Genomic DNA, 14,443 nt, shown 5'->3' with positions numbered 1-14,443 from the left:
CCGGTGCACCATCAGTCATACATTCTCCTGGGGGCTTTGTTTACCAAAGTAAACTATGTAGTCTGCGTATTTATTTCCAGCCAGGTTGCTTCTCCTTCTTTTACTGAAAGGCTTTAAACATGTCTCATGCTGTCACACCACAACATGTGATTAAATGTCTCTCATACCTTAAAATATTCAATGTAAAGACAATTCCCGGGCAGACTAAAATAATGATAGCCCCAGAGCTCTGCTGCTTGTTAGTATGTCCTGCTGAGTAACTGTAATTGCTTCAGGATTATTTTTTACTGGCTTTAGGGCTGTGACAATATTTGCTGGTGTCCAAGTGTTGTTTGGAGCTAAGACGTTTGTAAGGTCTAAATCTTGCTCCGGCTGGCAGGAGAGACCAGAAACCTTTCCTGGTGTTGGCTCTACCCTGTGAATCTGATGTCCAGGGCCAGTCACTGTGAGACAGGTTAGGACACTGCTTTGTGGAGCCCACTTTGCTACTATTCTGAGCAGGCGCAAAGTGCAGCTCCTCTGCTGCTGGCTAGTGCTTCTGGCTGATCGAGGCACTGCCATGTGGCAACTGCCAGAACTGAAGCCAGCTGTTTGCAGTGGCTGTGGGGGCAGGGGCTTTTGGCAGACCAGTAATGTTTTATTTGTATATTCACATATTCATTTTGCATAATGAATATGAAAATATGCAAATAAAGTGTTACCAGTCTGTCAACAGCTTGTGAATGGATTTGCCGGTCCGCAGTATAAAAAAGGTTAGGGAGCCACTCGTGTAGACCTGCCCTATGTAGTGTTTGACGTTTTGTGTTATACTGGTCTATCTTTAGACAGTGAATTTGGCTACATTCAGTCATTTGGGCTTAAATATTCTTAAAAATAGACCATAAGTGTAGTCAAACAATTGGCTCTACCTTTTAGTCAACCCTGCCCTGATCCCAGCATGATCTCTACAGAGCCGCAGACAGTGGCATTATTACCTCCCTGCTTTGCGTGTGCAACCCCAAACAATCTTAGCCTTTTTTTCTGCCGCACCACATTACATTTTAAACCCACTAGTGCTATTATCAGCTATTTCTTTGTAAAGTTAAGAAAGATGGGAAGGGATCTCTCCATGTTCCTAGTACATCTATCTCTAGTATTTAGAAGCCAGGAATCTAGGACAGTTCAATGGCTCACTAGGAAAATCTAGATAGACATCAAGTCTTTTCCCCTTTCATTCTGCTTTGTACTTACACAGTAGTTAATATTCCTGTCCTGGACACCAGCAATGTCACCTCCATAGTGGAACTGCATGGCTTGCTCACTGGGAAATAATCATTTCCCAAAACAATGTGGAGACATTGGCACAAATTTTCCTTTGTAGCATACTCACGCTCTCAGCCTGACCTTTTCCTCGCTGGGGTCATAATCAGGCAGTTTGACATCAAACATCCGATCCATTAAAATGCGTGCATATTTGTTGAAATCTAGTTTGCCACTTGATTCCCAAAGCACCGAATCGTACGAGTGAGGGTCCAGCAAGATGGTGATAAATTTCCCAGCCACCTGGATCTACAGAAGCAAAACAATCCACAATACAAAGATCATAGGTCCATTAGTTCGATGAATACAATAACACATTGAAAATGTGAAATGTTGCAGGACAATGGGACAAATGCTAAGCCAAAATCTGCAGTAATAAGTCCAATGCTCAGACACAGACCTTTTGCTTTGTTAGTCCCAGATGGGTACATAATATCCTCAGCTGGTACAAACTAGTATCAACGGAGGGCCCCTGACTTACACCAGATGAGGTGGAGTATTCTGCAAATCATTCCAAAATGTTACTTTGACTGCATATTTAATGGCCTGAACGCTTTCTTCAGTCAATAAAGAGCAGTGTTCATCTGGCAGCTCCCAAGGAAACACAGAAACTCATTGTTCACAATGGCAACATACCAGGTTACTGCTAGCTGCACATCTGGACTTGCGATTCTTAGGGACTAAATTTTTTTGACTCTGAACACTCCCCAGCAGTTGTATAAGTTAAAGGACCCAACCTGCACTTCTCACTTAGGAAAAACTCCCACTGACTTCAATCATATTAAGGTCATTTCTCCATCCTTCCCAATCGGCCTTCTTCTCAAGCATCAAGTTTTGGTCCCTCCAGGGGGCAAAATGGACTGATGACACAAATAGTCTAATTCATGTATGAAGAAAATGAGTTACTATGAAAAATGAAGTTGCTCTGTGGTACGGATGCAAAGTGATGTTAATGCCTTTTGAAAATCAAGCCACTCATGCATGGTTTGGTTTAAAAGCAGCTGCAAGCTGGCTTAGCGTAGCTGGGGGAAGGCAGTGGCCGAGCGGCCAGGAGAAACGGGAGAAGGTAGAGATCGGTGCATGTCTGTGATGTACAATCAAAGCTGCTCCATAAAGCTTTCTAAGCTACGTTTGGTTGAGTGGCTGAGCTGTACCCTGCGCAAGAGTTAAACCCCAGCAGCGCAGACAATTTACAGCTGGCACCTACTGTGAAAATATCGCCATGTTTTTGCTTCATTTTAGAAAGGAAGCTGGCAGCATCTTTTCCAAATTCCATAGCATGTCCCAGCCGAGGAACAAAGCCTCTATCAAGTGGAGGTTCATTTGGTAGCCTGGAAAAAAGATCAGTAAAAGCTCTTAACCGCTGTGGAAGGATTGTCCTACAGTTCCTGAGTAACCATTGCATGATGAAAAGTAACAGAGAGGTAGCTGTGTTAGTCTGATCTTGGTAAAACAAAAAAAGCAGTCATGTAGCACTTTAGAGACTAACAAGAGGGTTTATTAGGTGATGACCTTGGGTCAGACCCACTTCTTCAGATCATATTCTGAAAGTGAAATGGCAGGACCATTATATAGCAGAGGGATACTATGAAGAAGTAAACAAATCAGCTACATAGAATAGAAGATAGGGATGAGGGGATGAGGAAGAGACAAAGAAGGAGGAAACTGCTTATTGTAAGAATCAATTAAGTGGCTAATCTGGAGTTACTATGAATATCAAAAGGTGTGAAATAGTAATAGAGATGTAGCCCTGTTAGTCTGGTCTTGCTGAAACAAAAGACAGGACTATGCAGCACTTTAGAGACTAACAAGATGGTTTATTAGGTGATGAGCTTTTGTGGGTCAGACCCACTTCCTCAGATCAAGTTGTGGAAGAAAATTGGCATGACCATATGTCTGGATCAGTGCAAGTTTTTTCATGCACAGATCTGAGGAAGTGGTTCTGGCCCATGAAAGCTCATCACCTAATAAACCATCTTGTTAGTCTTCAAAGTATTACATAGTCCTGTCTTTTGTTTCAAAAGGTGAGCAGGCTATCTTTGTAATGTGTAAGATAATTGTGAATGGGCCTTAATTTAGATGATAATTAACTTACACATTACAAAGACAGCCTCCCCACAAAGACAGTAACTCCAGATTTGCCACTTAATTGACTTTTACTATAAGCACTTTCCTCCTTCCTTGTCTCTTCCTCGTCCCCTCGCCCCTATCTTCTATTCTATGTAGCTGATCTGTCTACTTTTTCATTGCATCTCTCTGCAATATAATGGTCATCCCATTTCACTTTCAGAATATGTTATAAAGAAGGGGGTCTGCCCCAGAAAGCTCATCGCCTAATAAATCATCTTGTTAGTCTCTAAAGTGCTACATGACTGCTTTTTTTGTTTTACCTCGATCAGACTAACATGGCTACCTCTCCGTTACTTTTCCAAAAAAAGCAGTCATGTAGCACTTTAAACACTAACAAAATGGTTTATTAGGTGATGAGTTTTGGTGGGGCAGACCCGCTTCTTCAGAACATATTCTGAAAGTAAAATGGCATGGCCATTACATAACAAAAGGGTTACAATGAAGGAGTAAACAAATTATACAATAATGAATCAGCTACAGAAGGTAGCTGGGACAAGGGAACAAGGAAGAGACATGAAAGGAGGAAATTGCTTATTTTAGGAAGCAATTAAGTGGCTAATCTGGAGTACTACGAATATCAAAAGGTGGGGAGGCTGTCTTTGTAATGTGAAAGGTAATTATCATCTAAATTAAGGCCCATTCCCAGCATGTCGAATGTTGGTATAAATAAAAGTTCTGAAGGCTCTCTCTGTAATCTGGTGTTAAAGTCTCTTTGCAGTAAAGAGGCATGTTTTCAGGTCTTTAAGGGAATGGCCAGCTTGATTAAAATGTTGGCTAACAGGTTTTTCTGTATGCAGATGTCTGATGTCTGATTCGTGAGAACTGATTCTCTGGAGAAGTGACTGACCAGTCACTGTGAGCAGCCGCCGCCGAATGGGTGGAAGGCGGCAGAGATTGGGGGGCCCAGCAGCTGGACCAAACTTTGTCAAAGTGGTCAGATTAGCCATTTAATTGACTCTGACAATAAGCAATTTCCTCCTTCCTTGTCTCTTCCTCATCACCTAATAAACCATCTTGTTAGTCTTTGAAGTGCTACACGACTAGGTTTTTTGCTTTCTTTGAGTAACCATTGGCACTTAAACTCCTGCTTTCCAGCAGGTGATGAGTGTGACATTGCCATCAGCACCTTGCTTTGTTTCAACCATGCTTTTTTCAGGGGCGGGAACCTTTTTTTGGTCAGGGGTTACTGACCCACAGAAAAAGTGAGTTAGGGGCCACACACAAGTAAGAAGCAAACCCTCCCCCCCCCCCCCAAGAACGCAACCAAAACTCACTGACTAGGCTCCCAAAAAGTTCAGGGCTTCCTCTGCCGGGGGGGACGAGTGAACCAGTGCTCACACTTCAGCCACAGAGGGAGGGGACGTGCTGAGGCTGGAGGAAGGGGGAAGTCGCAGTATTGTAGCAAGGGGTTTATGCACCCAGGGGCAAAGGCAAAATTTGTGACCCCCAATCATTTGTTGCAGGAGCAGGGGGCATGTGCGGCAGAACTCACCAGGGCTGTTCTGCCCTGGCTCGTGCTTCCTGCTTCCCACCCCCTTCCCGCCCCTCTTCGGTCTGCAGCATGCGGCACAATGAGCCACCTGTGGGCAGCTGTTGCCGAGTAGGTAGAAGGCGGCAGAGATTTAGGGGCGCAGCAGCTGGAGCAAACTCAACAACATAACTTTTGGCAGCTAAATTGGCACCCCCCCTAGTGTGGCACCCAGTGGCATCTGCCCCCCGCCCCTCCCTTTGCTACACCACTGGTCAGTCCCAAGCTTTGCCACGGGCCAGATCCAAAATGAAGTTCCCGAGTTCCCCACCCCTCTTTTATTACATCACACAAAAAGTATTATCTGGTCAAATGACTTTCTGGTTAGTAGTCCCAATCTTTTTAAGCCTCCGGGGTTCCACAGATGTAATCCAACAAGAGGACTGTGATCACCATTCTGAGTTATAAAGGAGCAAGAACTAGTTAGCAGGTCAAAGGAAGGGTTTGTGGGGGTGTCAGGGTTTTTTTGTTTTTGTTTGTTTGTTTAGTTCAGTGAAAGCCTCTCAGATTTATGCTGGCTAAACAGCATAATAGCATACCTAAGTATTGATGACAACAATATTAATTTGAGGTTTTATTCTCTTCCTACTATAGTTAATATGGAAGAAGAAATTAAACGGAAACACCAAACTGCATGAAAACAATCCTAAGGGGCTTGCAAACTGACAAAAGGCTGAAATTTTAGGATTTAACACTGTCACTATTGTATCTGCAACTTACCATATTAGGCCTAGGCATGCCAAATAACATATATATGGCAAAGGGAATGTCTGCATGGCAGAGCAAAACCTGCCACGACCTGTGTCAAACAACTTCAGGCTGTGGGCTACCGGGTTGTTTTATTGTGGAGATGTCTGGGCGTGGGCTGGAGCTCGGGCCCTAGGAACCCAGCCTGAATCTTTGGATATGTCTACCCAGCAAAGGGGAAGAATGCTAAGGACAGGACAGAGATACCAGGGGCAGAGGTTGCATCCTTTCCCCCTTACTTCTGCAGTCCCTTTGGGGTTTGGACTGTCAGTGTTCTAGACCAGGAATCCAAGGTAACAGCTTGTACGGAACCAACTTCTGTTGGTGGAAGGTACAAGCATTCACAGGACCCAGAACTGGAGGCAGGAGGATCCCATCCCGAGGGTGAGAGGCGCACACCTATGGCCGGTCGCCAACACTGAGCCCTGGGCCAGAACTGACTGGCGGAAAGTCCCAATCCCGCGCTGGGCCCGATCCTCACTTTTCTTTTCTTAAACTTTTTGTGGACCCCCTACAGTACCAATGCAGCCCCCGCGGGATCCGGGACCACAGGTTGGGAGCCATTGCTCTCGGTCATACTCTTCCTCCCTCATCTCCACAGAGTAATTCCGAGGCGTGTTTAAGACACGGGTGTTTTCTGTCTAGCGTAATCCCGCACAACTATTAAGGACAAAACAACATTCCCTAGACGCGTGGCTGGCCCCGTGCTGCACCTGTTCTGTATCCTGCCTGTAGCTGTCAGCTGCTGTTCTCCCTTCTGCCCTCCGCCTCGGCTCGCGTTTCTCTGGAGTCCCGGTTCCCTTAGTCCCTAGTGTGCACGTTTCTGCGGGTCTCCTTTTCCTCATTGCACGGTGCCCCCGACGCCGGACCCGCTGGTTTGCAGTGGGCTGGGGGGGGGGGGGGGTTACACAAGGAGGGAGTCCGAGGCCAGATGCGGGAGGACGTGGCATTTGGCGTATAAAATATCGCCCCCCCGCCCCGTCCCGTCCCGTAACTCCGCGGGGACAGGGGACAGGGCGCGTGGGGAGCAGTGGGCTCGGGAGAACAGACGTGGGGACACAGATCCCCCGGGTTAACCAAAGGGAGCCGGGGCTGGCGCCGCACCCCGCCAAAGGACGCACGGGCTGAGGAAAGGGCTCCCCTGCAAACCCCTCCACCTGCAGCCACCCCACTCCCAGAGTGGGGCCGGCAACGATCAGACCCGCAGGGCTGGATCGCTGCGCCCCTCGGTCCAGACTGCGCCCCTCACCGTGCTCTCGGAGCCTGAGGCTGCTCCACCTGGCACCCGCGGCGCCACCGCTCCCTGGAGCCGGGCGGTGCTCAGCCCGCGGCGAGGGGGGACCCGCGCCCACCCCTGGAACACCTCCACCTCCACCCCAGCACAAGCCGCTAGCCCTGCCCCAACCCCGGCCGGGATCTCCGGGCTCCGGTGCTGCCGGGCACTCACCGCGTCCGCTGGGCGCGCCCCGCCAGCAGCAGCAGCAGAAGCAGCAGCAGCAGCCCGGTCGCCAGCAGCCCGGCGGTCAGCGCCCAGCACATGGTGGGACCCCGTCCGCGAGCCGAAAGGAGCTGCTGCCACGGTCCCCGCCACCCTCTTCTGGCCGACAGACCGGCCGAGCCCCTCACTTGGCTGCCTGGGTCTCCTCCCCCTTCCGTCAGGAATCCGACCAGCTGCCCGCTGGCTCCCACCGCTGCCTCTGGGCGCTGTCCCTACCGTCCTTCCAGTGCCAGCCGGAGCGCCCGCTGGACACGGACACGGTTGCCCTACTGAAGGAGCTTCCATGAGAGACCCCGCTGCTGAGCAATGATTTGTTTTGTACACCCCAGAGTTGGCTGAGAGCTTGGCTGGAACAGAGACTGTGTTCAACCGGCTCCTAGTTCCCTTCCCCAGTTTGGCTGGAGAGAGATGGCTCTTTTTTCCCAGGCACTGATTTCACTTGCTCCTGGTAGTGCTAGTAGCAGCACAGGGGTGGCTGCTGGCCTGGTGGGTAGCCAAATGGACCCTTTGGGTGTGTCTAAACTACAGGGTTTTTTCCAAAAAAGTAGCCTTTTTTCAAAAAAACTTCACCTGCTTCTAGACTGCAGCCCTGTTCTTTTGAAAGTAAATTGAAAGAACGCAGTGGTTTTTTTGATCATGGTAAACCTCATTTTACGAGGACTAACACCTTTTTTCAAAAGTGCTCTTTCGAAAAAAGGTGCTATTGAATGCAAACTGTGCTTTTTTGAAAGAGAGCATCTAGACTCTCTGTCAAAAAAGCAGCTTGCTTTTTGAAAAAATCTGCTTGTAGTCTAGAGGCTCTGTTTCGAAAGAGGCTTGTAGTCTAGACCTAGCCTTGGTGTTCTGCTGCAGACTTTGAGTGGCAAGAGTGAGGAAAAATGCACAGGGGGTCTGGGCAGATTGTGGGATGCTGGGACTTGGGACTGACTGGTGTGGCTATTGATATTACTAATTGGTACAACTGTGGCCTCGGGCATGAGGGTCATTTCAAACCTCAAGGTGGTTTCTCATCACCTCTCTGGAAGGAAATTCTAAGTAAGCAAACCATGCAGCAGAGAAGTCATTTTCCCATTGCTTCATCATCTATCTCACTGGGATTCTGGGCACTTTATCCCCCTAGTTTTGCAATAAATTAAATACTACTCATGCAGAGTTTCTTAATCCTTTGAAGTATTGTATTACTATTTTATAGCACCCACACTGTGCACTGCACAAAAGACACATAAAAGATTGATGGAGCCTCACATCTAACGAATGGGTTGGACGGGCAGACAATATCTAACCACACTCTGTGAAGGCCACAGCCAGATGGACCAGACTTAAAACAGCCTTTGGTTAGTCTAGTAATAGAGGTAACTGTGTTAATCTGATCTCACTGAAACAAAAGGAAAAACTATGTAGCACTTAAAGACTTACAAGATGGTTTAATAGGTGATGAGCTTTTGTGGTGGTTTAATAGCCCATGAAAGCTCATCACCTATTAAACCATTTTGTTAGTCTTTAAAGTGCTACATAGTTTTTCCTTTGGTTAGTCTGGCACCCCAGTGTGGCATGCTGGCTATTCTGGAGCAGCATGAGGATTACATAAATCCAGATGATAGTTCAAACTGATTCATATTATGTACAATGCCATGAACCCACACATTTATATAAGCAATTCTGCATAAGTGTCAATTACTATTTATTATTTCTGTTTGAAGGCCCCTAGCAGCCCCATTCATAGGCCAGAGCTCCATTATGCACATAACAAAGAGATGGGCCCTACCCCAGAGAGCTTGCCTCAGTAGTCTGTAGACTGAGCCTTTTTAAACATCTCTATAAGGTGCCATTACATACATTATTATTACTAACACATACACCAGATTGTGCCCTTAGGACCCCAAACAATGGTTATTTATCTTATACCCTGTAGTACTGACCTGAAGCAAAACTGTTGTGGCAATCAGGAAGAGTTTAAGGACAGCAGGCTGGGCACCCAAATGGCTAGTCTAACTCTAGTCGAGGACATGCTGGAGCTTACTGCAGCAGATTGCTGAACTGGTATTGTCTTCCTAGGCATCATTTGGTTTGGGGGGGGCGGGGGGGGGAGAAAACTTTGGCCCATGTTCTTTTTCTTTGGAAATAATGTTTCTGTTTGTGTCTGGTATGAAAGATTCTTTCTTCTGCAAGACATAGGTCCCAGGATATGGGAAACATGGCTACAGAAAGGATGTAGACAAAATGGAGAGAGTGCCAGGAAGGGCAAAAAAAGTAATTAAGGGCCTAGGACTCATGACTTAGGAAGAGAGGCTGAGGGATTTGGGCTTGTTTAGTCTACAGAAGAGAAGAACAAGGGAGGATTTGATAGCAGCCTTCAACTACCTGAAAGAGGATTCCAAAGAGGATGGAGCCAGGCTATTCTCAGGGTTGGCGGATAGCAGAACAAGGAGCAATGGCCTCAAGTTGCAGTGTGGGAGGTCTAGGTTGGTTATTAGCAAAAACTATTTTACTAGGAGGGTGGTGAAGCACTGGAATGAGCTACCTAGGGAGGTGGTGGAATCTCCATCCCTAGAGGTTTTCAAAGGCCATGCTTGACAAAGCCCTGGCAGGAATGATTTAGTTGGGGTTGGGCCTGCTGAGGTCTCTTCCGTACCTAATATTCTATCTCTCACCTCAGCTTAGTGTCATCTGCAAACTTACTGAAGGTGCAATCCAAGCCATCATTTAGAAGATCATTCATGAAAAGGTTTAACAAAACCCAAGGACTGACTCCTGGGGCACTTCACTTGATACCAGTTGCCAACTAGAAATGGAGCCATTGATTACAATCCTTTGAGCTGAATGATGTAGCCAGCTTCCTATTCACCATATAGTCCATTCTTCCAAGCCACACATCTTTAACTTGCTGGTGAGAATTCTGTGGGAGACAGTATTAAAAAGCTTTACTAAAGTCAAGGTATTTCATTTCCATTACTTTTCCCATGTCCAAAGAGCCAGTTATCTTATCATAGAAGGCAATTAGGTTGGCCAGGCATGACTTGCCCTTGGTGAATCCATGCTGATTGTTCCTGATCACCTTCCTCTCCTCCAGTTGTTTCTAAACGGATTCCTTGAGGATTTACTCTATGATTCCTCCAGAGACTGAGGTGAGGCTGACTGATCTCTAATTCTCTGGAGTCTCCTTTTACCTCTTTTAAAAAAAAGATGGGCACTATATTTTGCTTTCTCCTAGTTGTCTAGGATCTCCCCCAATCACCACAAGTTTTCAAAGACACTGGCCAATCATTCTGCAATCACATCAGCCAACTCTCTCAGCACCTTCAAATGCATTAGATCTGGCCCAATGGACTTCTGTATGTCCTGCTTTTCTAAACAGATCTTAACCTGCTCTTTCACCACTGAGGGCTGCTCACCTCCTCCCCATACTGTGCTGCCCTGTGCAGCTGTCTGGGAGCTGACCTTGTCTGTGAAGACAAAAGGAAAAAAAACATCGAGTACTTCAGTTTTTTCCACATTATCTGTCATTAGGTTGCCTTCCCATTCCAGGGGGACCCACACTTTCCATCACCTTCTTCTTGTTGCTAACTTATCTGTGGAAACCTTTCTTGTTATCCTTCACATCTTTTGCTACTGCAACTACAGTTGAACTTTTGCCTTCCTGATTTCACTCCTGCATGCTTAAGCAATAGTTTTATACTTCTCCTTTGTCATCCGTCCAAGTTTCTATTTCTTGTAAGCTTCCTTTTTGGGTGTAAGCTCACTAAAGATTTCTCTATTAAGCCAAAGTGGTCACCTACCATATTTGCTATTCTTTCTGCACATTGGGTTGGGTTTGTTCCTGCGCCCTCAAAAAGGCTTCTTCACAACTACCTTTCCTGAACTCCTTTCCCCCTCATACTGCCCTCCCAGAGGATCCTACCCGTCTGGTCCCCAAGAGAATCAAAATCTGCTTTTCTGAAGTTCAGGGTCAATATTCTTCCACTCTCGTTTCTTCCTTTTGTCAGGATTCTGATCTTGACCATCTCAACTGTTACCTGCACAGATTTCTGTCAGTCACCCTGGTTGGTTCCTCCAGCACTTGCACCAGGAAATTGCCACCGGCACTCTCCAAAAACTTTCTGAATGGTCTGTGCGCTGCTGTATTGCTCTCCCAGCAGATGTCAGGATGATTGAAGTCCCTCATGAGAACCAGGGACTGTGATCTCGAAACCTGTTCGTTACCTGAAGAAAGCCTCATCATCCTCATCCTCTCAGTCAAATGGTCTGTAGCAGGTGTCCACCATGACATCACCCTGGTTACTCTCAAATCTAGTCTTAACCTAAGGACTCAACAGGCTTTTTTCCAATTTCATACTAGAGCTCTGAGTAGCCATACTGCTCTCTTACATACCGTGCAACTCCTCCTATTATGAAGACTAAATACAATCCCCCAAGCAGCATTTTACATGCAAATAGGCTGTAATAAAGGTGAGCACTCACCAGGCTCTTCAAGTTCAGGGACTGTCTTTTTGTTCTGTGCTTGTACAGCACACAACACAGTAGCACTCTTTGTCCATGACTGGGCCCCTAAGCACGACTGTACAGAATACCCACCCATTCAAATGAGAGCCAGACTTATATACAAGGATTGGCACTTAAATATTTTGAGTACATTTGGGGAGAGCCTTGAAAGTTGAGTCCCCCAAATCTAAGGGTGCATCTACACAGCAGTGTTATTTTGGAATAACTGACATTATTCTGAAAAAACGTAGTGCACATCTACACAAGCCTTTATTTTGAAATAATGTCAAGCTGGAGGACTTCTTACTCCAACTCATGGTAACTCTCAGTTCATGAGAAGTAAGGGAAGTCAAAGGAAGAGTATTTTTCCTTCGGCTTCCTGTTGTGTAGACAGCGCCAAAAGCTGAATTTTGACTTCAGCTATGCAATTGATGTAGCTGAAGTTGCGTAGCTTAATTCGACTTTAGCCCTGCTGTGTAGACGTGCTCTAAGATTCTATACACACACTGAAGAAGTTAACATTTCCCTTCTGTGCTGAATGCTGCACTAAAGCCTAGCAAACACTATGTACCACGCTCATCCCAGGTTTAAATCCATTGAAGCACAAAGAAAATGTTTTGGAAAATGTTTTGGAAAACTAAAAAAAGGCAGGATAGTAGTTTGATGCTTTATATCAGGAGAAGATTTTGTTTTCTTGGCAGCAGCCACATATACTTATTTTGAAAGAAAACTGAACCACAGTAATTAACATAAATATAGAGGGCCGGGCTAAAATAAAAAGATGCCAGTAAATTTGGCTTTAAAAAAATTATACAAAATATGGAACAAATTTATCCTGGATGTAATGCCACTAACGTCTATTATCATTTTATAGAGGCAAACGTGTGTGTTCTTTGGCTAAAAATGTAATGAAAGTCAGACAAAAGTATTATTATGGAGTAAAAGGGGGAAGCTGTGTTGACTTGAATGAAGGGACATCATTTTATAGCAGTAAGCAGTTCCCTGCAACAAAGATGTTTGCTCAGCTGACTGTTGCACAAAGCCCTTGATGTGACTATGAAATAGCGAAATGAAACAGGTACATGGCACTCACCTGTATGAACAATGACGAACACATTTTGTTGCAAGCGGCACCATGTGCATTTAAGTTTATTTAAACTTTTTCCCTGTGTACCCTGCAAGGGAGAGGACAGTACCGAGACACAAACTCCGAAGCAGGAAAGCTTCTTAACGTGGAATGTGAATAATAGGACACATCTCAGCTCTTGTATACTAGCATGTTCACAGTTACTTCCCTAGAGCTATGCTGATTTATACTGTTAATACAGCTGTTGTGACCACGTTTCCCAAATGTATCAGCTGGCACCCAGCCATTTTATACTAGGGATAACAGAGAAAACAGTGATTTTTTTTGGTCTCCATTTTCTACTAACAGTTGTGGTGTCAATAATAATTTGAAATTTAATGAGTAAGGGAAAGGCTGGTTCCCTTTGCCCTTTCCTTGGCATGATTTTGTGCTTTGGCAGTGATGTGCACTGTAGTGTTATGGTGAACAATCTTTCAGACAGTCGATCTGTGTGTAGCTTTTACCAAATTAAATGTAGCTGTGAAAGTGCAACATGAAGAATTTTACAAAGGCAAATCATTTGTCTTATCTCAAAAGATCTCAGTCTTGGACAATAGCCACATGATTAATAGAAACAAAATGATTAATCTTGCAGAGAATTTTGGCACAGATGTCAATGACTTTGTACAAATAAGTGTCAGTCTGGACTTTTTCAGCTTTAAATGGTAGGCTTTTGCCTGTTTAGTTGGGCAACAGGGTTCCATTGCTATCAGTAGATCTTCACATGATCCAGACTTTGATGTCACATCAGTATGTTGATGATACTCCAGTCTGTAGTGCCAGACTCCCCAGAAATATCTGGCAAGAACAAGGACCTGGATGAAAACCAGTTGGCTAAAATTCCACCTGGATAATACACAGATGGTACTGCTCTGTGGCAGAAAACCATTCAGAGGAGATGACGAAAATCTACAACTGCTCCAGTGATTAAAGGCTCTGCCCATCCTTTGTTGAAGTGAAGATCTGTGCTGGGACCTTAGAGGCATCCCTGCCCATCAGTTCCCAGATTAATAAAAATAACCCCAACTATACATACCGTCTGATGGGGGCTAATTTGGCTACGACAAACTATATAAAACTATGGTACGCCCACATCTTGAATACTGTGTACAGATGTGGTCTCCTCACCTCAAAAAAGATATTTTGGCCTTGGAAAGAGTTCAGAAAAGGGCAACTAAAATGATTAGGGGTTTGGAACGGGTCCCATATGAGGAGAGGTTAAAGCAACTGGGACTTTTCAGCTTAGAAAAGAGGAGACTGAGGGGGGATATGATAGAGGTCTATAAAATCATGAGTGATGTGGAGAGGGCCGATAAAGAAAAGTTATTTATTAGTTCCCTAAATAGAAGAACTAGAGGACACCAAATGAAATTAATGGGTAGCAGGTTTAAAACTAATAAAAGAAAGTTCTTCTTCACACAGCATGTAGTCAACCTGTGGAACTCCTTGCCAGAGAAGGCTGTGAAGGCTAGGACTATAATAGAGTTTAAAGAGAAGCTAGATAATTTCATGGAGGTTAGGTCCATAAAAGGCTATTAGCCAGGGGATAAAATGGTGTCCTTGGCCTCTGATTGTCAGAGGCTGGAGAGAGATGGCAGGAGACAAATCGCTTGATCATTGTCTTCGGTCCACCCTC

General features: G+C 45.4%; 1 protein-coding gene across 3 annotated transcripts in view; it reads right to left on the bottom strand.

Moving 5' to 3' along the window:
• The window catches only part of PTGIS (prostaglandin I2 synthase), a 49,089-nt gene extending 41,504 nt beyond the window's left edge, over positions 1-7,585 (bottom strand). The window contains exons 1-4 of one of the 3 annotated variants that reach the window (XM_089769686.1): positions 7,152-7,292; positions 6,418-6,591; positions 2,507-2,630; positions 1,370-1,548 (exon numbers count right to left, since the gene is read on the bottom strand). In XM_089769686.1, the coding sequence (XP_089625812.1) occupies positions 1,370-1,548; positions 2,507-2,575 (248 nt within the window). In that variant the 5' untranslated portion in view covers positions 2,576-2,630; positions 6,418-6,591; positions 7,152-7,292. Of the gene's footprint in view, positions 1-1,369; positions 1,549-2,506; positions 2,631-6,417; positions 6,592-7,151 lie in introns of all 3 variants that reach the window. The other 2 variants (XM_075901225.2, XM_089769687.1) reach the window with 2 other exon arrangements.
• Between the last annotated feature and the right edge of the window lie 6,858 nt (positions 7,586-14,443).

The sequence above is a fragment of the Pelodiscus sinensis genome, chromosome 17 (assembly GCF_052426305.1).
Source record: "Pelodiscus sinensis isolate ZL-2025 chromosome 17, ASM5242630v1, whole genome shotgun sequence".
Lineage (NCBI taxonomy): Eukaryota > Metazoa > Chordata > Testudines > Trionychidae > Pelodiscus > Pelodiscus sinensis.
This window is presented reverse-complemented; position numbering and strand designations above follow the sequence as displayed.